Source organism: Marmota marmota, unplaced genomic scaffold (genome assembly GCF_001458135.2).
Source record: "Marmota marmota marmota unplaced genomic scaffold, marMar, whole genome shotgun sequence".
Lineage (NCBI taxonomy): Eukaryota > Metazoa > Chordata > Mammalia > Rodentia > Sciuridae > Marmota > Marmota marmota.
Genome location: NW_025999931.1, coordinates 897,579 through 923,879, shown reverse-complemented (window position 1 = coordinate 923,879; position 26,301 = coordinate 897,579). Strand labels below are relative to the sequence as shown.

The following is a 26,301-nucleotide window of genomic DNA, read 5'->3' as shown; positions in this document are numbered from 1 at the left end:
CAATTATTAATTTCTGTCATTTTCATGATATTCATGGACAGGTTCCAGATGCTACAACTGCTATTTTGTATTAATCTTACTTCAGCACTCATGTCTTTTTGTTTCTCTCATAGAAGTGCCCACCCCAGGTGAATTTACATCCTGTTCTTCCTGAGCCAGATTTTTACCATGGACTCCTTGACCCACTCAGTTTCTAAAAAGGGACTCCAAACTGCTTGCCCACTGCACATCGCCCCCCTTTCAGCTGAAAGTAGCAAGAACGGTCATCACTCTTTTCCCTTACGGCAGTTGGAGGTCCCTAATATTAGAGGGAAAATTACGGTCAATATATATGTTCGCCAATATGTCTAACTCAGAAAGATGTACCTGGAAAACTACTCCCAAGATTACACTGGGTGATCTCCCAGAAAGAGACACTTGCTTCCACAACCCAACTTATAAGTGGGACAACTCCCTGTTTGCCAAAAATTGTGCTTCCTGGGTCCCACTTCGAATTCCTTGCCTAAATCTCCAACCTGCCAATAACTCTGAACTATGTAACCTACTATTTCGGTGGAGTAAAGGGAAAGAACACCTGGACTTATTAAAAGGCCAGGCCCCACTGATTTATCAACATAGACTGGCTACCCCCATTTTAGTTCCCCTCCTGGCTGGTTTTGGAAGTCCCTCAGCCATCAAATAGATATAGATTTAGGAAAACTAGAAAGGTCAATCTCCAAACTAAAGGTTTCACTAGACTCTCTGACAGAAATAGTCTTACAAAACAGATAAGGTCTAGATGGTCTCTTTCTGAAACAAGGAAGACTTTGTATGGCTCCAGGAAAAACTTGTCTCTATGCAAACCATTCTGGTATAATAAAAGACAGTTTGACACTTGTGAGAAACAGGTTAAAGCAAAGAGATGAAACACTAGAAACTTCAGGCAACTGGTTCCAAAACCTATTCTCATGGTCCCCTTGGTTGACTACCATCATTTCAGCCATAGTTGGGCCCCTAGTCCTTCTCCTGATTGGTATTACTGTAGGACCCTGCCTCTTAAAAACCCTCCTAAACCACATACACAAAAGAATGTAGATGGGGTCAGACTTATGGTCTTGCGAGCCCAGTATAGTCCCTTAGACACAGAAGGATGAAACAAAAACTGAGGCCTAATGATGTGCAAGATTGACATCAAACCTACTAAAACCAGTGGGGAATGTGGTAGTAGGAGCAAATGTGACTCCATTTTGTTTTATGACTTCATCCTGTAAAACAACCATGCCAAGTAGAAGAGTCACGACTGGAGCAAGATGTTCTTTTCCTTTTGCTATAGAAACCTTTAAGAACATGGAACTCCCTAATGGGGTATTGTTTCTGTAACTAGGGTAATGGGGCTCTGTTTCTATAACTGGGGTGACTGGGCTAACTGTGATTGGTTAGGCTTCCCTCCGCTTGACTTCACTGTCCCGCTTCTGTAACCTGGCTTGCTTGCATTGGCTAGACCCCCTGAACATCCCTTTTGTGCTTTTCAGGCTTATAAGCAGTGCCCTTGCAATTGTTTGGAGCTGATCAGGGGAACAGCTTTATGTTCTGGTCAGCCACCACCAGTGTGCTTCAATAAAGTCTTGATTCGATTATACGTGAGTGGTCTGGAAGTCAGTTTATAAAACCCTGGGACAAAGCTTTAACTATAACCATAGCACTGGTCCACTGTGGGGTTGCTCTGAACTTGACCTTGATGTCCTAAAGCAGTGGCAGGTGTACTGGAAGTGCTGGCCGTGGCTTGAGTATTAGCTCTGGGTTGGATTTTATTGTCTCACTGCATCTGCATGCCTAGGAGGTGGACCCAAGTCTTAGCCTGCTTTAAGGTTAGCTTTCACTGCTATAACAAACACAGTAGACTTGAGGCTTGTGAATCACAGGAACCTCATTCTCACAGTTCTGGAGGCTGGAAGTTCCAGGTCAGGTGACAGCAGGATTGATTTCTGTTAAAGACGGCCACCTTCTCTCTGTTTCCCCACATGATGGCAGAAGGGGCTAGAGAGATCTTCAAGGTGCCTTTCATGAGGCTCCACCCTCATGACCTCAAACCCTAGAGATTCTACCTCCAAATATCACCACGTTGTGGGTAGGGATTCCGACAGGCAGTGCCCTCTGCAACCAATGGCTGCCTCCTTTGGCCTTGTGTTTCTTGTCCTTTGTTCATTCCTGAATATGTTTTCCTCATGTGTGTGGGGGGATGTGCATGTGTGTGAGTGGGTGTGTGTATGTGGGGATGTCAGGCCTGAGTATTTGGATTCTGCAATTTCAAAGGACAGCACAGGGTCCCCAACCCTTCCTCCTATCACTGACTCAACACTACTTCTGGAAATCCTCCGACCCCACAGGGAATGTCACAGAGTTCCAGGGGGGAAGAGCCCTTTCCCTGGGAGTCACAGGTGGAAAAATCTGCTAATGCCAGCACAGATTTCAGTGTGACTCACTTTCATGGGCAGTTTTAATGATATGCTGCTGATAAGGCAAGTGCATTCATGAATTGGGAATCTTTCCATGGCAACCATACAAAACCCAATTCATATTAACTTATCTTTTCTTCTCTCTCTCTCTCTCTCTCTCTCTCTCTCTCTTAAAAAAAGAACATTAAAAAGAAGGGTGCAAAGTTTCATCACCCCACATAATTGGAAAGTCCAGAACCACCATGTCAGGTGAGGCTTGATCCAGCTGCCCATCCCGTGGCTGCAGGGCAGGGTTCTCTATCTTTCCACTCTGTCTTCTTTGACTGGAGCCTTGCCCTCTAAAATAAAGATGAGACTTTTTCCAGGGAGCATTCAAGCTGCCCCCTTAGGCTTTAGTTGGGAGTGGTCATTTGCTATTGTCACTACTAAGTTAGATTAAATTCTCAACTATTTTTATGCCTCTTATTTCCATTTAAACATATCCATATCAAGAGAACTTAAAGCATTAAAAGTTCCCAACAGCCTGAGCATTCCTTTTAGATTGACAGACCCTTCACCATGCAGTGAGTCTATGTATAGCTTAGGAAGGTTACCTAGGAGTTAACTGCAAAACGGTCATCCTGTGATAATTTGAAAAGTAAAGTGCGCAACCATTACTACATATAAAAACATGCCTTTCTAAGTTCTTCAGATGAGGTGATCTTCATTTCCTGAATCTTTTTCATCTTGCACCTTAGTTTCTGAGTTGCAGTTTATTTTCAATAGCAAATATTTCAGCTTATACGTGATGAATGATCAAATTGGATGAAACCCTCAACTGTTTAGATTTTCTCACCATCTGTAATGTGCAGGTACAGATCAGCTTGGGTCTGCATTGTGCAGTAGAAAAAAGAATGTTTGAAGTATCAGAAATTTTAATTTAAATTAAAAAATATAATGGGATTCTGGAAACCTGATTCAGTGGGTCTTTGTGTTTGGCTTCCTAATACTCTCATCTGTGCTGATGACAATCCCAAGAGAGGCAGCAGAACCTTGTTGATTCAGTGGAATATTAATGTCCCAGAGTGACAAGTCTATTTAAATCGGTTGGCTCTGAGAAGCCACATGGAGGCCCCAATTTTTTAATGAGATTGCCAGGTTCCCTGTTTATAACTGAAGTGCCGTATAAAGTAAGGCTGCTGCCTCAGGAGGAGAAACAATCAAAAGCCTTCATCTTGCATGATTCCAGGGAGCACATAGATTAAAAGGAAGATGAAGAGCCAGAAAATACACTGTGTTCTTGCTCCACGGTCCTGCTCATCTCCAGCAAGCCCTGACTAGACTTCTGGTAAACCAGGGACTTATATTAAGACATTGCTTTCTGTTTATGAGGAAAATGGGATTTTTTTATGAACTGAGAATTTGCCACACTGGAGTTGTTTCACGTTATTAGAGAAAAATTAACTCAGGAAATTCATACCACACCACTTCATCCCCAAAACTAACCCTGAGACAAGGACTTGAGGACAAATAGATTTTTTCAAAGGTTGCTTTTGGGAAGCAGCCTGGCAGGGTGTGGGTGGGGGGAGTGAGTTGGGAAGAGACAATGCTAATTCAGTGACCTCCGGCTCCTGAGCAGTTGCTGTTCTGGGAGATACCCCAAGGGACAAGGACACTGGGGGATTTATCTTTCAATTCTGGACCCTCATGGGGGCAGGGTACATCTTTCCCACTTGCCGTGCCATGGAGGTAGCTCCTCAGTCCCACTGGGATGGACATCAGGCTCTCCCCCATGACCCTGCAATCCTGACTTGCTCTGCTGATTACACACCCAGTGCCCCAGACACAGGCTAGAGGTGGCCCAACAGGAAGCTGGCAAGGGCTGGCCCACCCTTGGGGTGTGTCACCTCCTGTGGTGGGAGGGCGGCCTGGGCTGGGCTGCCTAGGAAGGATGCCACCAGGGTGGAGGCTGGTGAAGAAGAAAAAAGAAAGTGACTACTGCGCCCACCTCCCACTGTCCTTGGGGTCCTGGCCTGACTCCCAGGGGAAAGTGAACTGAGAGGGCGGGAACATCATTTTTTCCCCTTTGGCACTAGTTTGGGATGTTTTCCACTGCAGTAGCAGAAGTCCTGGCTTAAGAGTGGATTAGACAGGTGTCTTTTCCTCATATCTCACTAGGAGTCTTAAGGTTAGTGGTCACTGTCCAAAGCTGGCCTTGGTTCAGGAAGACAACATGGACCTGATTTTCTTCTCCTATTCATCAATTCCCTTAGCTTCCTGCTTTGTCACCTCTTGATTCCAAGACAGTCACCAGACCTCTGTTAGGAGGCAGTGGCAACAGCAGCAAATACACTTGTCCCTGTTCTCAGGAGGTGAATACCCCATAGGGCTCAGGCCAGCACAAGGTTGCTTGGACACAGGCAGTCGGACAAATGGGAAACATACTTCCGTCATTAGGTTAGACCAATGGTTCAGAGTCAGGGATGATATTGTCCCCCAGGTGACATTTGGCAACAGCTGGGTACATTTCTGGTTGTCACAGCTGGTGGGGTGCTACTGATATCTCTTCAGTAGTCACCAGAGATGCTGTTAAAAGTCCTTCACTGCACAGGAGAGCCCTCACTACAAGCATGGCCAAAAATGCCAGTAATGCTGAGGTTGGGCAGTCTTAGGCTAGACCATTATGATCTATTGCCTAGAACTGAGTATGTTGCTTTGAATAAAATAGAGGATGATTTTGTGCAGACAACTCTTAGCTGTCAGCAAGGTGGCAAGTGGACCCATTGGCAAGAGCCCACCCTTGGTCCACAGATTTGAGCACTGTTGGGTAGGAGGCAAGGATGCTGGTGGTGTCCTGGGAGAAGATGGACAGAGTGGCATTTTGGAAGTTCTCTATATCCGTTTAAAGGAATTAAAGTAAAATGTTAATCATCAGTACAGTTGATCCTCCCATGTCCTTGGTTCTGTTTCATGGATTCAGGCAACTACAGATATAAAATATCTCTAAAAAATGCATTTGTATGGAACAAGTACAGACCTGTTACCTTGTCACTGGTCACTAGACAATACAGCCTAGCAACTGTTTACACAGCATTTACCTTGCCTTAGGTTTTATAAGTAATCTAGAAATGGTTTGGTGTCTATGGAAGTGCATGGGTTATATGCAAAGATCATGCCATTTTCTACAAGGGACTTGAGCATCCTTGGAATTTGGTGTACATGGGGGTCTTAGAAGAAATACCCTGTGGACAATGAAGGGTAACTCTGCTTGTCATTCATAATTTACTTGCTATGTCCTGGCCATCAATGTCACCTTTAGAAGTGGTTTCTTAGGAAGTGAATCACTAATTAAGCACCACTCAGATCCTAGAACTGCATGGCGTTCACAATGGCTCTTGGTCTTTGGGGTGTTTGTATTTTCTGAGCATTTTGAAAAGGTGGGGACAACAGGAAGAAGAACGATGCGTTTTGGACAGCTGTTCCTTTCGTTTTTCATTAGCATTTGAAAAATGTCTCTTTCAAGCAGTGTTCATTAAGATTTTAATTTTGCATTTTTTTTCCTTTTTTAAGTGACATGCAATTAATTAAGGTTTAATGTATCATCTATTTTCTGCAATGACATTTTTACTGCCCCCTTTTCATTTTAGTCAGTTTATAAATTGTACTCTAACTAATGAGTTCTCCTGATTTCTGGTTCCAAATAATTACCACTCTTGTAAGATGGCTATTCTTTAATGTGTCACAGAATTAAGACAATTAGCAGGTGAGCTCAGGTGAGCCAGGTCTGCCTGGCTATGAGGCCACTGTGGGCTGGCAGGGCAGGGAAGTGGCAGAGCCCCCACCCCTCAGCTCACCACGTATTGATCAGCCACTGCATGTCAACACCTGGGTCTGTGTGGGATGTAAATGAAGCCGCCTCTGCCAGGCCTGTCTCCAGGGAGCTTACAGACTAGATAATTGCCCTAGTTTTTCACATTGCTTTGCCAGTAGAGATTTGACTAATGGGACTTGAAATCCTGAATGATTTCTAACTGTATGTGGGGCTGAGTTTGGACCAAGATTAACAGCAACTTTGTAATAATTTCTACATTGCCAAGTTGAAATTTATGCATATTTCACCAGGATGATTTGGAGTTTAATGTTGGAATGTTTGTATGTGGGGGGTTAGTGGGTAGAATGGAGAGACATTCAGAAAGACATTGGGGATACATCATTAAAGATTCTCTAGACAATCAGAACTGATAGGGTGCATAAATTAAGAGAATTATTTTAAGGAATTGGCTCATGCAGTTGTGGGGGTTGGTAAGTCTAAAATTTGTAGGCTAGGCCCACAGGTAGGAGTTAATACTGAAATCCAGAGACAGAACTTTTCCTTTTATTCCATGTTTTTTTGTTGGTGCATGATAATTTTTTTATGTTTTATTGATTCTACTTAGTTATACATGACAGCAGAATATATTTCAACTCATTGTACACAATGGAGCATAACTTTTCAATTATCTGGTTGTACACGATGTAGAGTTGTATCATTCATGGCATTATACATGTATCTAGGGTAATGATGTCTGTCTCATTCCACCATCTTTCCTGCCCCATGCCCCCTTCCCTTCCCCACCCTCCTCTTTGCCCAATCCAAAGTTTCTCCATTCTTCCCATGCCCCCCACCCCCACTATTATGGATCAGCACCCACTAATCTGAGAAAATGTTCTACCTTTGGTTTTATGAGACTGGCTTACTTTACGAGCATGATATTCTCCAGCTCTATCCATTTACGTGCAAATGCCATAATTTTATTCTTTTTAATGCTGAGAAATAGTCCATTGTGTATACATACCAGTCTCTTTATCCATCCATCTACTGATGGGCATCTAGGTTGGTTCCACAGATAAGCTATTGTGAATTGAGCTGCTATAAACATTGATGTGGCTGCATCACTGTAGTATGGTGTATTATAATTATATATAACGATGGGATTTGCTGTTGCATATTCATATATGAATGCAACAAGAACTTTTTCTTCTCTAGGAAATTTGAGTCTTTGCTCTTAAGGCAGTAAATGATTGGATGAAGCCTAGCCACATCTTTGGGGTTGATCTCCTTAACTTAAAGTTAACTGATTAGAAGGTGTTAGCCAAAGATACAAGATCCCTTCAGGCCACACCTAGATTAGTGTTTGATTAAAGCACTGGATGTTCTAGTGTAGCCAAGCTGATACAGAATACTGACCATCACACCTGCCCTGCTGGGTGGTTGTTAGCACACAGAGCTGAGTGCAGGGGACCCAAGGTGCTCCCTGGAGCTCTCTACTCCATGGAGCTTGCCAGCAGGCCACCAGCCACTGTGACCATCATTCATTCTGTAATGAACCTTTGTTATAGGCATGCCTCCCACCTGCCAGGATTAGATGTGTTGCAGAAGAAAAATGCATAAGATATGGCCTCGGTTTTCGAATAGCCCACTGTCTGGTCTATAGGAATATGGGCTGCAGTACCCCAGCCAGTTAACTACCCAGTGGGAGAGGTGAAGGACCACCATTTCCCACAAAAGAGGACCCACAGCAGCCCTCCAGGTGATAGGACAGAAAAGATGGTACCAAGTGCCTTGCAAGTGACTGTTACCATTAGCATTTAGAGCACTCCAGCTGCATCATCAAGTGATCTCAAATCATTTTTGTTGTCTAGTCATGTCTCCATTGGCAGAGAGCTATGGAATCTTCTTTCTTTCTTTTGGGTACCGGGGATTGAACTCAGAGGCACTCAATCACTGAGCCACATCCCCAGCCCTATTGTGTATTTTATTTAGAGACAGGGGCTCACTGACTTGCTTAGTGCCTTGCTATTGCTGAGGCTGGCTTTGAACTTGCAATCAATCCTCCTGCCTCAACCTCCCGAGCTGCTGAGATTACAGGAGTGAGCCACTGTGCTCCGATGGAATCTTATTTCTTAAAAAAAAAAAAAATCATGATTTAGATTCAGACAAATTTTTATTTAGAAAAGACAAAAACATCAAATGATGCATGAGAAACCTTTTCTTGTTGCAGTGGTAAATGCAGTATGTGACTGTCACATGCAGGTGGCAGTGGCTCCAAGATAGAGCTTGTTATTAGGTTTTGGAAATTTAACCTTTGTTCCATTCTTTGAATTGCTGCTGCAGCCACCCATTTGTGCTTCTTGTTTTTCAGGGGCAGATGTACATGACCGGGGCAGCCGCCCGCGGGATGTCACCCCAGGTGTGGGCTGCTTACACAGGCAGGGTGGAGGCCATCCAACTCATGCAGAGGCTGCTGGAACGACCCTGCCCTGAAGAGTTTGGGAAGAAGTACAGGCTAGAGCTGCCGCTGACCGCGGAGGCGGTTTTGAAGCCTGCAGCCTCCAAAAACTGCTTGCAGAGGCTCGCTGAATTCCTGCAGTCCGGGCTGACCTCGCGCTCAGGCCGGGGCCTGGAGGATGGGGGCGTCCTTGACCATATGGTCAGGATGACCACAAGCCTTTATAGTCCTGCTGTGGCCATCGTCTGCCAAACTATATGTCCTGAGGACCCTCCCTGTGTTGGAAAACGGCGACTGGCAGTGCAGGAAATCCTGGCAGCTAAGGGGGACCAGGACACCCTTGCCCAAGAGAGGGAGGAGGCAGAAGGTGCTGAACAGCAATTTCGGACTTCTGAGGTGGTGGGGGGCTCCAGAGAGGAGGCTCCAAGACTCAGTCCCCCGTCTTTCTACCTGCCAGTGGCCCAGGGGTCAGCCTCTGCCCGGCGGAAGGCCAGCCTCCTGCCCCTGCAGCTCCTGCGCCTGAGCAGTGTGCGGCCGGGTGTGGCGGTCCCCAGGGTCCGCATCAGCAAGGCACCTGCGCCTACCTTCCAGCCAGAGCACATAGGCCGCAAGGGCAGCACCAAGACAGCACCCACCTGCAGATCCCCATGTGGCGATACAAGGAGGCCAAGGAAGAAACGAAGAAGGCAGAAGAGGCCGAGAGGAAGCGCCAGGAGGAAGCTCAGAAGGAAAAGCGGGCACCGTGCTGGAGGAAAAGGACGAGAAGGGGTGGATGGGCAGAGGACCTGTGTCAGGCTAGCGCTGCGGGGGGCGCAGAGCCCCAGTGGGGAGGAGGGCGGGGGCGGGGGCATGACCATGGAGAAGGTGGAGAGGCGCTAAAGAGGCTGCCCTCGCCACCCCCAACCCCCCCCCCCGCCCCCCGCGCCGGTTCATATCGCGCTGTGCCACTTCTCCTGACAGCTGCCTTCTGGGATCCCAGGAAGTGGTCAAGTGTTCCCAAGAGGGAGCTGGGAACAGCACGTGTTGATTTGCCTAACCCTCCTTCCCCTAGCAATCAATACACCTAGCGGGCAGTACACTTAATGTCTCCCTTTAGAGAACCTCAATTAAGAATTTTTAAAAACCAATTTATCAAAGGGCGGGGTTTTTTTTGCATAATTTTGTACTTTTAATCATTATATAACAATCTGCAGCATTTTACAGGTGATGGGGATGTTTGAATTTAAGGCAGTTTTAATATATGAGTCTGAAGACCCCTGGTTTAAAATGCTGTATCTAGCAAAAAATATTTGTGAGAGCTGTATGAATTCACACAATTCACGGGATTCTCCTTTTTGCCATTGGTTTTGGCTTTTGCCTTTCCATCTCATTGTGGGTGTGCTTTGGTGTAGATTTTCCTATTTGATTAATTGATGCTGAATATTTGTTTTTATTTGATGGAGGCATTGGCTTTTACAGCAAAATTATCAAATGAAATAGTTCAGATTTCAGTGTCTTATTTTAAATCTCTCTTGTTCATACGGTAATAATAATGAAAATCATTGTCAAATTATTAGGAAACAATATATTAACTGCATTTCTTGCTAGACTCATTTTAAACAGGGGGCTTTGGAAAAACTGCATAGGAAATCTTTTATTGGATATAAGAGAAAATGTCTTTTAATAAGTGGGGTGAGCTCAACAAATGATTACTGGAAATACAAAATTAAGTCTTACATGCTCTTAGATAAGTCAAATCTGTACATCCTTAAAATGTAAAAAATTCACTAAAGATAGGATCCCAGAGGAATGGAACTGCTGAAGGGTGCAGGAGGGTGATTTTTAGGAACAGGAGGCTAGAACTGAGTTTTAACAAGCTCGTTTTGGGCAAATTTCTAGGAGTATTTGGCATTTTCAGGGCAGCCCTCTCATCCAGGCTCAAGTGGAGTTTACTTTTATTTCTCCTTTGATGATTGTCCCTGATCTTTAGTTCGTCCTCATGCCAACTGTATAAGATGTCCAGGATGTGGGGACTTTGGCAGGATGCAGATGTGATTTGCCTGGGCCCTGAGCTCTCAGGGGAGTTTTCTTTTCATGCTTTTATTTCCAAAGACTGAGAAATTCTTACTGGATCTTAGAGTATCTGTTACACATGCACTTTATTTAAATATTTATTTGAAATACTGGGAACCATGGATTCAAAAACTATCATAGACTGTGGAAGCTCTTTACTATAACCCTGGATACGTGCTAACACACACTTATCTGTCTCATGATGCAGGCAGTGGGTGGCTCTGGGTTCTCTTTGTGGCTTCCCATCAGCACCTTCGGGGTGTTTAGCAATTGGGGATCTCACACCAGCCCTTCCCCACTTATCAGATCATAAGGCTGTTCCCAGGCTGTTGGAGAGACTGGTGAGATAAAAGTACTGTGTTTCAGAATCAGATTTTAGCATGTTTCTTCTTAATCCCAGAAAGACATCAAGATGAATGCCACAGAGTACTGGACCCACCTTTAGAACTATGCATATTTGTTGGTTGTGGATCACCCCTGTGGCTTGGAAGTTGGATTTGACCAGATCTTCTTGACCTCAGTTATCTTTGGAGGTTGTCTTTTCTGGGTCCCTGGCATTGTAGCATCTCCATGCCATGTCTATGGAATCCACAGTTTCACCTAGCTTGCCACAAGCTCCTCCCTCATCAGCTGAGCACCCAGCCAGGCAGTGCCAAATGGCCTCTAATACGTCGCTTTCAATACTGGGTTCCCTGAGGACCACCAGGCAGTTTGTCAACATTTCCTGCCTTTACTCCTACTGCAGAGGCTGGAACTGTGTTGTTCTGAGGGAGAAGAACCCCAGTGTTTAAGTTCCCAGGAGAGTACACTGCAGCTTGTGTTGAGAACTGCAGCTTCTCCTCTCACTTGGGGGTTGCTCTTCCTGGACACCTATCCTGAGCTCCCACAAAAGACTCTAACTTTGTAAGAATGTCAATTTGTCATTGGAACAGCCAGTGTTAGGCAGTGTCTGTTCTGGCTGATTCGGCATCTGCCTGCCACTGCATTGCCAAGTAATCCTGCTTGCTAACCACCATGGGACCTATGCACTGGGAATGGTATGGAGCCCCACACCCTGTCAAGCCATGTCTCTGCTGCTACCTGATCAGAAGTGCACATTCCTGGTCCCATCCAGCCCCCTACCTCACACAACCCATTGTCAGTGTACAGTGATGGGTGGACTGTCAACAGCAAGACAGGTGATTTCTTCAGTTTCTGTTCTGGGGCCTCCTCTCCTGTTTGTTCCAGACTTGACCAGCTGCATAGGACACACCTGACCAGCATGGGGCTTGGCCAGCAATACTGCAGGTGTCCACAAGATAGCTCTAGAGATACATGCATTTAGAAAGTCTACTAGGCCAGCAAACTGGGGTCAGCCCAGCAGTTTCTTTGGCAGAGTTGAAGGTGAACCCGCCACACTCCCTGTTTCATGGGAGTGGCCATGACCTGGTGGGATTCATGAAGTAAGAATGACAGATGCCTGGGAGAGCTGACTGGCAGGAGGGGAGCTGAGGTGTACCCCCAGACAGAAGAACTTGTCTGTGAAGCCCAAAGGACTCAAGTGCAGGAAGTGTCCATGCAGAGCCTGGTGCAAACTCTCACCAGTACCTCTCTCCAGAATCAAATCACTGTGGGCTGCCTGGGGAGGCCCTTCTCTGGGATGTCCTCGGGTGGGGTCCAGGTGGCTTCTGGACCAGGTGCCCAGCACTTGTCACTGTGGCTGTGTGGAAGCATATTTTCCAGGAGTGTTTTCCTTCAAGGACAATGTCTCTCCCCTCTTTCCTCTCTCTAAGGAGGAGGCTTTTGCTCTTATTTTCTCAGCCTCTTTGGAGTGGGCTACATGACAGCCAGTGGACACTGTGCCCAGTCTTGGGCAGGCAGTGCAGGAGGTCAGGAAGAGAAGTCTGGATGCTTCTCAGCAGGTGGCCTTTGGAGTCTCTCAATTTGGGGATCTGTGGGAGCACAAGGACAGATATCCTCAAGTGGGACTCTCCTGCACAGGCTTGATAGTGTCACTGTGAGAAGGGTGGGGGAGGCATGTGGGGGCATCAGCTGGGCTTGTGATTAGCTCCACCTAGAGAGTGAGTAAGCTGGGTCACCTTGAGTAGGCTTGTGAGGCTCAGTGAGCCAGTCCCTTCTTAGGCAACATTGTTAGGGTGAACTTTTCTGGGTATGGGATTCGCAGAGAAGATATGATCGTCTGGTCCCTGAGGCGGAGAGAAACCACCCCTGGTCTCCCTGACAGTCCAGCTGGCGTCATTTGTGTGTGTTTTTACTGCTTTGAACAGCGGCACCTCGTCACTGAGGCTCTGCCCTCCATTTATCATCAGGTGCTGATGGGCGAGGACCCACCACAGTGTCTCTTCCAGCTTTCACATTCCTTCCCTGAAATCCTCTTTACATTCTCTTTAGTTCCCCCTTCCTTTTCTTTCTTGGCCTCTTTTCTTCTCCCAGTTTGGTTAAACTCCTTGCTCATCTTTGGCACCAGCTGTCCTGAGGTCTAAAAAAATCAGAACCAGGAGTTCCTGAGAAGCATTATGGTGGCCCTGCTGCATTGTCAGGTCAGGACCTCTGAGTCCCCAAGGATGAGTGAGCAGCAGGCCCCGCCGCTCCTGCGCTGGGGTCCCGCCTCAGCACCAACCCCTCCCACTTTTAGGAAGGGTGGCCTGGTCTGCTCTCCTGACATGGGACAGCACAGAGGGCGCAGGCTTGGGGCCTCTGCTTGCACCCAGGGTGTTTATTAACTGTAAATAGAGAATTTCAAGTTGACAGGTATCTTCTCAGGGATTTATATATAAATATAGTTAGGAGAACGTTGAAGTATATTTTAATACATTTTAGAGCTTGAGTAAATTATGATTAAACTGGACAGAAGAAATATTTCGAAAACTTTGTTAATGCTGCTGATTTTAAGTGAGGTTTCTGGAACTTATCCTTCGGCAGAGATTTCCTTGGTTACTGGAGATTGGGGGACCCTGGCAGAGGAATTGGCTGTGGGGTGGCTGTGAAGTCGCTTCTGTGTGAGAAGAGGTGGCTACTTGAAAACGCAGATGGGCTCCTAATGGCTTCTAACTCTAGAGCTGGCTACGCCAGGTCTGACGCTGCAGGTACAGAGTGATGCTGATGCGGTTTTTCCCATTTGCTGTGTGCTTAATATCCCGCAGTACCTATGTTGCATGCTGCTTGTTGCCCTACTGTGTTCAACTCTGCCCTGCTCTCTTTAAAAAAACAGAAACTGAACAAAAGTTCAATGTTTTCCTAGCTAGAAAAAAATATGTGAATAAAACTCAAGTCCACCTTGATATTTCAGAAGTGTGATTTAAAAAAAAAATAAGAATATCAAGAAATTAGCTGCAAGGAGATGACTTTACCTTGTCTTTACCTCCTACTAAGACAGAAGCCTGGTCAGTGTCACAGCTGGGTGAGAGTCTGGATAGGGACTGGATTCACAGACTATGGTGAGGAAGCTATTTCCCTATAGTAGAAAGGGGACTGTCCTCATTTCCAGGTCAAAAGAGTCCATCAGGAAAGCCACTCAACAGCCTGGGCTCACTATGTCCGAACACCCGCTACCCTTTCTCCCCCATGGTGCAGCCCTGACCTCTCACAGCCTTGGGTGTTCAAGTGCAGTTGAAAATGAGAGGCCCTTCCTGTCCCCATCCTACTGACATGGCCTCCCTGTGCATGATGCATTCTCCTCCCTTGAATTAAATGCAGTGTCTTCTTGGGGTGACAGCAATAGGTCAGGGGTGGGAAATGCCACACCTGTCCTCTTCCTATCCCTGGCTCTATAGGTACTGGGTCTGAATGCTCCTATCCTCATACTGAGCCCTGAGAGCAGGACTCCACTCGCTGTCCCAGTCCTGGACTCAGGACTAAGAGGCCCTTGAAAAACTGTGGCAACCTCCACATTCTTCTGGATTAACCCCCATTACCTGAACCAGTGGTCTTCAAATGGTGATCCCAGCAGTATAAACAAACCCAGAAAATTGTCAGAAATGTGTGTTCTTGGTCCCCACCTGGATTCCTTGGGTTGCTACAGCAAATCACTACAACTTGGATGACTTGTAACAACAGAAATGTATTTTTTCTCACTGTTCTGGAGGCCAGAAGTTCAATGAGCCACATTCCCTCAGAAGCCCATGGGGAGGGTCCTTCCTTGCCTCTGCCAGCTTAAATGGCTGCTCATAATCCTTAGCCTTCCTTTGCTTGTGGCAATATTGCTCCCATGTGTTCCTGTCACCACATGGCCATCTTCTGTGTCTGTGTCTGAATTTCACTTTTCTAGTCATTGGATTAGCATCACCCTACCTGAGTGGGATCATGTTTTAACTGTATTACATGTTTAAGGTCCCTATTTCCAAATAAGCTCACATGGGTACCAGGGGTTAGGACTTGAATGAAATTTGTGGGGACACCACCACCCGAGTATACTGACTCAGAGCCTGGAGGGCTCTTGTCCCCTTCATGCACACTGGATACAAATCTGAGTGCCTTCCTTGCCTGGACTAATTCTTGTCCACCTGTGGGTGAGGGAGGGGTTCCTATCTGGGTTGTGAGTGGAGCACATAGAACTGGACAGATGAGAGCAGCAGATAGAACCACAAATGCTCACAGCCTGGGCGAGAAAGACCCTGCAGGCCACAATGGACCACATGGGGAGCCAGTGGCAGAGGGCGTGCCAGGAGGTGGGCACCCCCTAGTTTCTGCAAGAAGATGTGACTGGCATTTTGGGAAATTGCAGGGATTAGCAGGCCCTGTGTCTGGTCGTGGGACAGGAAGGCTGCTGGCTATTTGTCCACAAGCTGAGTAAGGGATGGAACTTGTGGTTGGACCATAACAGTCTCTCCTGGTTCTATCAGCTGTTGAGGAGGCATGCGATATTAATTTTAGGTTCAGGTCTTACACCTTATTAATTTGTAAAATGTACCTCAAATCCTTCACCTGTCATTGGCTGCCATCGGGGTCCAAGCTCCAGTCCTCCCAGGCAGAAAACCATGAATCCGACCCTGCTGCCCTCCAACTCAAAACCTGCCACTCCTTTCTGCTGCACCTAGAGAAAGACCCAGCCTCCTTCCCTGGCCTTGAGGTGGGCGGGGAGCATCCTGCTGTGCTCCCTGTGTTGGGGATGTCCTGAAGATGAGAAGGGATGAGAGGATGAGAAGGATCTCCCAGCAGACTCGTGGATTTGCGCTTCTCCCTGCAACACAGGTCTGCCCAGTCCTAGCTCCTATCCTTAGGTCCTCTCCTGGACACCCAGCTAAAGCTTGACTCAGTCTTTCTGCCATCTCACTTGTTCCCCAGTGGTACTCTGTGTGTTATCCTACCTGGCCTCCATCCCACACCTAGCAAAACCTCCTAGGGAGCTGGAGCCCCATCTTTCTCCTTCCCAGGTTCTAGAGCGGGGCTTGCACCATAAGAGTTGCTCCATTTCAACTATGTGTTGCAGGAGAGGTGTCCTGGCTTTCTGCTGAGCTGGGGCCATGAGCTGAGTCCAGCTCTCATCCCCTAAAGGGCAGCTTGGACCTCATAGGGCAGAGGCCATGGGTCAGCTCTGCCCCCTACTGGCCATGGGGTCCCGGGGGCAAGTCACTGAACTCAGTGTCCATTTCAGCAAGGATTGTTCCCACTTTTAGGGTTTTTATGATGTAATTAATTGACATAGAGATCATAGTAAGGTCTGAACAAGTTGGTGGCCACTGAACGATTGTATCCTACCTTCTTCTGTCAGACTCTAGACTAAATAATGGACTTCCATAGACCCCAGGGATGACCACAAAGACATCCACCTCTTGAGTCAGGATCCCAGGTGAGTGGAGATTGAAACACGGCCCTACACCTCCCACACCCACCCATTCACCTTCGTCAGCTCCAAAGTCTCCTTGACTACACACAGGCCACATTCATGGCTTCCTGCATTTTTTCATCCCAAAATTAAAGATGGATCACAGCTTGTGCCTGCACCAAATGTACTTGGTGTCCTCAGGGCTAAAGCCCCTGCATCCCACAGCAGGGCAGGAGCAAGGAGAGGGTCTTGTGACCCTTTGTGCTTCTACCTGGAAGCCTCTTGAATGCCAGACAGGGTGGCACCCCCTCCCAGCTTGGGCTGTGTGGCTTCTGACCCACTCTTTTGAGCTGTGTCCTTCCCAGGAGCAAGCCCCCTTTAGGGAGGTAAGCAGATGCTGCCCCTGTTTGGAGCAGTTACTGACCTCCCCACCTCTTCTGTTCAGTGGTCAGAAATGGCCTGCTACCTGTTGGCCTGGGCAGAGCGACTGTCCTACCAAACTCCTCTCCAGACTTTGCAGATGAGGCCATGTTGATGGAGGTACTGGCATTTGACTAAGGGGGTGTTGAATGACAATGGAAATAAGCTAAATCATCTCTGAAAATATGGCAATGTAGAAAATACTGGCTTTATTAGACCCAACCTGGCTCTTTTCCCAGAAAAGCATTTGGGGAAGATCCTTGGCTTGCTTAATTAAACCAGACAACAATGGACATATCCTAAGCTAAGTGCAGAAATTCTTTGGAGACAGACTGACGGGTTTGATCCTGGCTGCGTGCTTTCCTTGTGATCCTGCTTTGTGCATGAATCAGTGAACACTGAATGCCAGTGCCTGTGCTACAGAGGGCTCACCTCAGCAGATTCTGTGCCTATTGCCTTGACTGATGGTCCTGGGGGTTCCCCATGTCTTCCCTGCTTCCCTGCCCTCCAAGTGATCAAGAGCATCTCTCGAGGACCCCAGTGAAGCCTGATACAGAGTAGAGAAGCACAGTACTGGCTTCAGCAGGGTGACACAATTTTAAGTCCTTCTGAGTTCTAAGGATGTCCATAAACATCTCTCCAGGGAGAATCAGGCCAACCTGCTCAGCCACAGGCCCTGTATGAACTCTGGTGAGCTGCTCTGAACTACACATGGTCTTCAGACAGGTAGAAATGGTTCCTTGGTTCCTTGCTCCCCGGTGCAATCATGTTCCCAAAGAATCTACGTTCCACCTTGTCATATGTGCTGTGGGGTCCTTCACAGAGGGATAGTGTCCTGAATGGTCTGGGCCAATAGCTTTCCAGTTGTGTTGAGAGGGATGCAGGTGTCTGCCAGGAGGAGTCATCATCTCCCTGGAGCCCTGTGTGTAACCAGGAGTCTTGTCCTTGGACCTCCCAGGAGAAGAAGGACAATTCTCTCACCTGCCCTCCCATAACCCACCACTTGGAACTGGGAGAAAAGCTTTAGACCCATTGCAAGAGTCTCTCCAGCTCCACAACCAGTGGTTCTGAGCTCTGGCCCTGCAGATCCTCAGGGGTGGAGCCTGCACTGGCATATATACATGGAGGCTGCAGCCAACAGAACAAGTGTCTATTTTTTTTATCTTTCTTTTCTCATTCATTGGCAAATAAAACTTATGTTACTTTCTTAAAGAAGTTGATTTTCTTAAAGAAGCATAGGCTGTTTGGGGGAAGCCAGGGATAAAAAAAATGCATGTTCAGTCTCACTAAGCCACAGGCCACTGCCCTTGGTTTCCCTGTACCCTCCATCAACTAATTGAATCCCCCATGAGGGGATCTAATGTGGGATCCCTTACCTAGACCAAGCACAGAGGGTGATGTCCTCCTGATCTTTGAGGGCCTGAGGTGGCCCATGGGGCCATCTGATACTCAGGTCTTCATTTCTGTTTTTCAAAAGGATTGGGGGTCCAGAGTTAGCCAAACTGCAAGGTGTGGGGGCACAGTCCCCAAGACGTGTTCATTTCTGATGAAATAGCATCATCAGATGCTCGGGGCGGGGGGGGGGTGTTCTCCAAACTGTCCTCAGCTCCAGTAATTTCCTAGAAGGACTCAAGAACTCAGGGAAAGCCACATACTTATGGGTCACCCCTCAGCTCTGAGGGCTATGTACAGTCCCCACACTTGGACTCCACTACTGAGTGAGTGTGAGGAGGGTGGGAGCACTCTCTCTGAGTCCCCCCGGATCTGCACCCCTGGTGACAGCAGCAAGGACTTGTGAAGGGGAAATATGGTCTGGACGGTGCCAGGAGACAGGATGGAGACCAGGCCACAGTCCCTGCCTGAAGACAACTCTCCCTGCACAAGCTTCTTTCACGCTGCTGTTCTACAGGGCGACACTCATTTTCCTCTGTAGCCATATGTCCCTTCACCATGTGTCCTGATAACTTTGAGGTTAATCAGCTCAAGACACTCACGGTTCATGGTAGAAAATAGGTTGCAATCATTTGGAAAGAGGTTAGACCTTTCTTTGAGAAAAATTTAAATGGCTGAAAGCCTGGATTCCCTGGATGGGTGTGTGGGGAAAGCCACCAAGGACATTTATCTCTGCTCTTCTTTGTATCAGTGTCTGAGAAAACAGTCATTATGCTGGGAACCACTGAACATTCTTCCGAAGGAACAGATCTGCTCCACCTAAAGTTTCCCACTGCATCCCACCTTTGTGTAAAACAGATTCCCCTCCATAAAGTCTGCATCTCAGTGATTTGCGATTTTCTGCTTTAGGGACTGAAAACCCCCCACAAGCTTGAGCTATTTCAGCCACCTCCACTGACCACGCACTCACCTCGGGAACATGTTTTGCTTGTTTTCAAGATTCCAGGTTGAGGGCATTGGCCTTTGCTTGTTTAGTTACATTACTATAAGCCACGGACGTCTAGAACAGGGCCCAAAGGCTTGTTGGCCTTGGCATTCTGGACGTTTTGGATGCTATCATTCTGTGCAGAAGGACGTCCATACATGGGGAGACATTGGGTCAACAACTCTGCCCTCTGTGCATTAGATGCCACTAACTGTTCCCCCTCCTTCCTGTTCCAACTAGTTCTGACAACTAAAAATGTCTCCAAACTTTGCCCAAAATTCCTGGGCAGCAGCCTTGCCCTCAGATGATTACCACTGCTCCAGGGATGATGAACATTGTCATTATCATTCCAATCATGTTCCCTGTTCTCTGTGAGAGGAATGCCTGCAGGTTTTGGGTAATTTGCACAGGAAACTGAGCCCTTATGCTATAAAATGTTGGACTTTCTCTTTGAAGTGACCAGTGGCATTGCAGAATGAAAATGTTGAAATGTAATCAAAAAGCTGTTCAGGTCTTCTGGGTTGAGTCCCAAATCCTCGAGATTATATTAGTTCATAACATCAGATAGTGTTGGGTCTTTTCTGGTTGACAAATTGGATTTTTTTTAAAGCAAGGCAGTTGGATATATAATATTTAAGATTAAAGGGGAGAATAAGAGGAAACTTATTCTCCCCTTTAATCCTAAATATTATATATCCCCATCAATTGTTGGGCAAGGCCAACTCCAGCACAGATGTGCAGAGCAGGGTCTGGGAGGGAAAGCCACTGGCTGCATCTCCTATCTGTCTCTTCCCATCTGACAAGAAGGGCTCTCCTGGTGTGAGGAGGCTCAGAAGCTAGTAAATAGCACCTGGTTTCCACACCTGTCACACAACCAGATATTGTACAAACACTGCCACAAAGCCTCTCGCCAGCTCCAGGGTGGGAAAGAATCCGGCCTGCTGGGCTTTCCTTCCCCCAGACTCGAGGAGTCAATCCCAGATCCTGGGCTATATGGGCACCCATATGCTCCATGGCTGCAGAGCACTGGAACCTGCCAGACCTGGGCCTTCCTCTGTTGCCCATTCAGTGAGAGGAGGAATCAGAGACTGAGATCCTGACAGCACAGAAGCCGTGACTTCTAGTACATGGTGACATGTTAGAGGAGAAATAAGTGTCTACATCCTGCACATCCTGATCTGCACTCACAAAAGCGATGCTGGGCAAAGCTTTTTAAAACACACATATTGCACTCCTGTTGATTGTGCTAAAACACACATGCCTGCAGGTTTTGAAATGAAATGTTTAATTTCTATCATGCACAACAATGAAACTGTATTGGGATCACCAGGAGGTAAGCAATGGCTAAGGCAATTCCTTCTGATTAAGATGGCTATGATTTAGATGGGAAATTGATATTAACATGAAAATCTGTTCTGTTCACATTTTTTTAATCCAAAGAAACAAAACAAATTGTTTTGTCACTGTTTACTATGTGCACTGTAAAAATTGTCCACAGGCAAACTGTCCCTCAACTGGCCCCATGGTCCTAAGGGCTCCTGAGGAAGATCTGGGGTCACAACCCTCAGGCTCTGTGTCCCAACACTTACTCTCAGTGTCTTGAAACTCACACGGACCGTGTCTGAGGGATAGAGTGATTGAATTCTCTGATTCTATCTTCAATGTATCCCAAGTACAAGAATTATGCCCAAATGTTACATTATGAATGAATTTAAACTAACTTTTACAAAATGGACAAGTAGATTAAGAAAATTCATGAAAGCCAGGTATGGTGGCACATGCTGGTGATCCCAACAGCTTCAGAGGCTGAGGTAGGAGGATTGCGAGTTCCAAGCCAGCCTCAGCAACTTAGTGAGGACCTAAGCCACTTAGTAACCCCTGTCTCTAAATAAAATATACAAAAGAACTGGGGATGTTGCTCAGTGGTTAAGCACCCTTGGGTTCATTCCATGGTCCCCACCCCCCCCAAAAAAAAAAGAAAAAAAGAAAGGAAAAATCTTGCAAAAAGACACTCTAGATGCTGGATGCTGAAGTTGATCTGTATACAGCACAGTGAACAGTATGAGAGGAATGAGCTCACACCTCCTCTCATCAACAGCATAACAAATACCAGGGATCTAATTAGACCTGACAAGGAGCACCCTTCCCCACAAAACCCAGAATTACCTGAAGGTTGTTAGAAATTCAGATTCACATCCTGAATCATTAATGAGAAACTTCACCTCAAGAGTATTTGGACATTATGATCTTAGCTAATGAGAGTATGAAGTCACAGTGCTTAGCAACACATTTAAAATACTGCTTATTTCTCCTGTAACATGTCACCATCCATTTTTGTATACAAATTACAACCTACACATGTGTAATTTACATATGCATGTATGTTGGAAATGAATGCGGAGCACATTCCTTTTAACTTGACAGGTAGGCTAATAGATCGGCAGAGCATCTGCCTATTTTGGAAGGCAGGCTGCCACATTGCTCAACAGGAAGTGCCGGCCCAGGAGAAAGAGGGACTCGTTTGCCAAGTAGACCTCAGTTAATAAATTATTGTGCAGCCATTCATTACCCTTGGGATGTCAAAGGACCGGGGGAGCAGGGCACTGCCAACCAATGCCTACAGCAGGATTGTGCCCTAAAGGGAAAAAAAAAAAAGTAGGTCAGAAGTCCTAACCCCCAGAACCTCAAAATGTGACCGTATTTGGAAATAAGGTTGTTGCAGATGTAATTAGTTAGGAGGAGAGGATTCTGAAGTAGGGTATATAAAATAGGCCAGCTCTCCTTCTGAAAAGGAGCATTTGAAACAGACATGTGCACAGGGAGAAACGGAAGGCTAGAGTTCTGTGGCCACATTCAAGGAACTAAGGTGGCTAAGAGAGGGCCCTTGGGCAGACCCTCCCCAGCACCTCCAGGAGGAGCACAGTCCTGCTGCTACCTTCAAACATCAGGCCTCCAGAACTGTGAATCAACAAATTTCAGTTAAACCACCCAGTTTGTGGCACCTTACTAGGGTAGCCCCAGGAAGCCCACTGTGGCCTGCTGGCAATGATAGTGAGTCAGCCTGAGCCTCTGCAGGGCAATGGAGAAATGTGGTTCCTAGGGCAGACTGTGGGGATAAGGCAGACATCACCAAACCTCCCTCCATGGCCTCTGGTGATGCCACCTCAGAGGTACGTAGTGTGCAGTTGATGCTCCCAGAGGACCTGTGCTCTTGCAAGGGATGCGGGGCCTGAGCTGGCTCTGCCCACATTTCACTGCCCAGGTTACCACAGGCAAATGATGACCTGCACTGCTCCCTGGCTGGTATGAAAACTGCTCACTTCAGCAATGCCCCCTTTGCCTACAGAGTTAGAGCATTAATTCTGAGGCTCATGTGGACAGTCCCAATGGAAGAGCCACCTAATAGCCACTACTCTTCCCATTTTTCTTACCAGGGCAGACCGGATATTTATTACCGTCTTGGGCTGCCATAAAATTTACCTTTCAAGTGCTTTGGAGCTGAGCATCTCGCTGTGCCTTCTGAAACCTTCATTACTGAGGCATGTAAGTCCACAAGCAGGGGACAACCCATTAGCTACTTCATAAGGACACGGTATGTCACACAAGACACTGAATACATGGAAAGGCTGCCTTTGGCAGGACGGGGCTTTGTGGCCCCTATACAACACACCTGGGCTGGCTGTTGCTGCCTTGTTGTAGGAGATCCAAAGCAACCCTGGACTTGGTGCTGGCTGGCGCTCAGTATCCTTGCTCAACTGGCATCTCTGAAGATACCAGGGGGAGAATCATGTACTCTTTAAAAAGGCAGCCGACAACCAGCCTGTATACAAAATACAACATTGGGACTTGTGGGGGATATGGACATTGGTTCACCACAAGGAGCCATTAAAGTCACACCTGTAGACCACAACATTCCCAGGCAGGTAGGCCATGAGATCCCAGCTGTCTTATAGCTGTGCCACTTTTCAGCTTCAGAGATCTTAATATTTTATTTCTTAACTATTAATTTTATCAAGAGAACCTTTAAAAACTGCCATGGATCACAACATGGCATCTGTTTTGGGTTCATTTGTATCTTCCAAAAAATGTATTGAAGTCCTAAACCTCCAGGCCATCAAAATATGAGCTTACTTGGAAATAGGGACTTCTCAGATGTAATCAGTTAAATGAAGTCATCAGAGTGGGCCCTGATCCAATAAAAAGGGGAAATTTGGACACAGAGACAGACACACAGAGGAAAAATATTGAGAAAGACAGAGGAAGAGCACTGGGTACAGGCAGAGGATCCTAGGGATGCATCTGCAGGCCAAGCAATGCCAGACAGCCAGTAAGTCCCCAGAAACCAGGGTAATGAGGGCCACAACAAAGTTAAGATGGTGCCTGGCAGTATGCCAAAAGGAGTGGTTTGTGAAGTAACACCAGCAAGCCATTAAGATGATGAGGATTCCTTAATGACTGACTGTTGTGTCAAGATGATGCCAATTAAGTTAAGCTGTGTGTAATTAGTTGGGTATATGTACCTCTGCAGTCTGGCAGAGAGGCGGCTCCTGCTACCCTCGGTGCCTGCTACTTTGAGTTCTCAGTTCCTGCTGAGTTCACTGGCAATAAAGTAGTTCCTGCTTCAACCTTCAAGATGCTTGTCACCTCTCGGTTATTTTGCCTAGCCGGACTTGGGCAGCCTAGCCAGACTATAGCACCAGGGAGAGGCCGGGAATGGTTCCCCCCAGCCTTCAGATGAACTCACCCTGTTGATACCTCCATTTCAGACTTCTATCCCCAAGAATATTGAAATACTATCCAGTTTAAGGTATTTTGTTAAGGCAGCCCCAGAAATCTAAAAAGCATACCCTGACAGTAATAATTGTTTCAGGCAAAATCATCAGTAAATGCTAACATAGCAGGTCAAAGTTTGATGAGAATTAGAACATTTAGATAGCCTCAGAGTTATTTCCCCACAAGACAAATACTGATAACAAAGGGAAAACTAGAAAGTTTACAGAGGAGAATCTTGGCAGAGACCACCTTACTCAGGTTGATGAAGTGGACACTGCCAGGAGAGGGACATGAAGACCTCATGTGCCTTCTGATTTGATGCATCCTATAAGTGTGGTATCCCTGTCTAACACGACCTGGACACCATCATGGAGAAACATCAGAGAAGTCAAGTTGAGGGACATTCTACAAAATAAATGACTTGCACTCTTCAAACACACTGAGGTTATGGAAGATTGAAAAAAGGCTGGAGGACCGCTCTAGATCGGAAAAGACTAAACAGATATAACTAAATGAAGTTTTTATCCTGGATAGAAATCTGAGCCAGGGATATTGATCAAATCTTAAAAAGTCTACAGATTAGATAATTACTGTTTTGATGCTAATTTCCTGATTTTAATGCTCATGGGATACTTGTTTTAAGTAAAGCAGTTGAAGCATTCAAAAGTAAAAGGTTTTATATCTGGAATTCACTTTGAAATGATTCAGGGGAGAGATCATGTAGACAGATGAAGATTTGGATGTATACAATAGTAAGAAACAGAAGCAAACAAGGGAAAAATCTTATCATGCAGGAAGTGTGGTGAGGAGTAGATGAGATTTTTTTTTTGGTACATTTTTTTGCAACTTTTCTGTAGGTCTAAAATTATTTCAAAATACAGTTTTAAAAAATAATGATTATCTGGGCTGGGGATGTGGCTCAAGTGGTAGCGCACTCGCCTGGCATGCGTGCGGCCCGGGTTTGATCCTCAGCACCACATACAAACAAAGATGTTGTGTCCGCCGAGAACGAAAATAAATAAATAAATATTAAAAATTCTCTCTTTTTGTCTCTCTCTCTCTAAAATAATAATAATAATAATAATAATAATAATAATAATAATCCTTTGTTGAATACGTGAAATGGTTTGAAGCATTAATATATATTTCAAATATAATTCCTGCCAGCACTCCAAACCTCACCCAGAGTACCATGGAGAGGCCTGGTAAGGTAGGAGAGGCAGGGAAGCAGAGAACCTTCCACTGCATGTCAGCATCACACAAGGGGCTTGCTGATGTCTCAGACCTGGACAGGAAAACAGAGACAAATCTCAGCACTCAAAATCTAGACCATAAGTAGTGGGAAGGTTATGATCCCACCTTCAAATCTTAACTTGAAATCTGTGGCCACTTGAATCCAACTAAAGGAATGACACAGCCCTGGCCCAGTAGAGACACTAGATTGGCTCAGTGTGCGCGCGCGCGCACGCACGCGCGCACACACACACACACACACACACACACTAATGAGCTTAATCAGAAAGGCATACTATTTTCTGGACTAGAGTAAAAATCATTTACATCAGTCTCCAGTGTTCTTAATTCTGCCACTGCCATTCTTTAACATATGAGTTATCACTTCAACTAAGTTATTGGATACATGAAAAGATGATGTGATCCACTATAAAGAAATAAACAGTAAGTTTATTTCTTTAGAAAACAGACCTGAAAACAGAACCAGAAAACATGGCCCAGATGTTGCATTCATCAGGTATAAATCTAAAAATAACTATGATAAAAGTTTGAAAAGATAGGAAATTTCAGTAGAGAAATGGAAATGATATAATTTTTAAATTAAATTTTTAAATTTTAATTTTAAGAATTTTTTAAAATATTAGTATACAACCAAAGATATGAAAATTGTGCTCTATATGTGTAATAAGAATTGTAATGCATTCTGCTGTCATGTATAAATAAAAAAGAATAATGGAAAAGGAAAAAAAATAAGTGAACTCTGAATTTTTAACTCTGAATTTTTTTAAAGAATTTTTTAAAAATTTAAATGTTAGAAATGAAAAACAGGATATCAGAAATGAAGAATCTTTTTGAGGGACTTAGAATGAGAATGGGTACAACAGAGGAGGGAACTGGTAGACATGAATACAGGCTAATGGAAATTAATCAGAAATACAAAGATGAAAAAGAGTTGAGTCACAGGAAAAGGACAGAGCATCTGAGACCTGAGGGCACAAC

The 26,301-nt window shown here is 45.8% G+C and overlaps 1 protein-coding gene across 1 annotated transcript; it reads left to right on the top strand.

The window, feature by feature from the left end:
* Positions 1-2,677: 2,677 nt before the first annotated feature.
* Positions 2,678-9,750, top strand: LOC107160118 (ankyrin repeat domain-containing protein 33B-like). Its single transcript, XM_015506783.1, is given in 4 exon segments — positions 2,678-2,684; positions 8,597-8,625; positions 8,627-9,302; positions 9,305-9,750. Coding segments are annotated over 4 exon segments (1,158 nt in total).
* Positions 9,751-26,301: the final 16,551 nt, after the last annotated feature.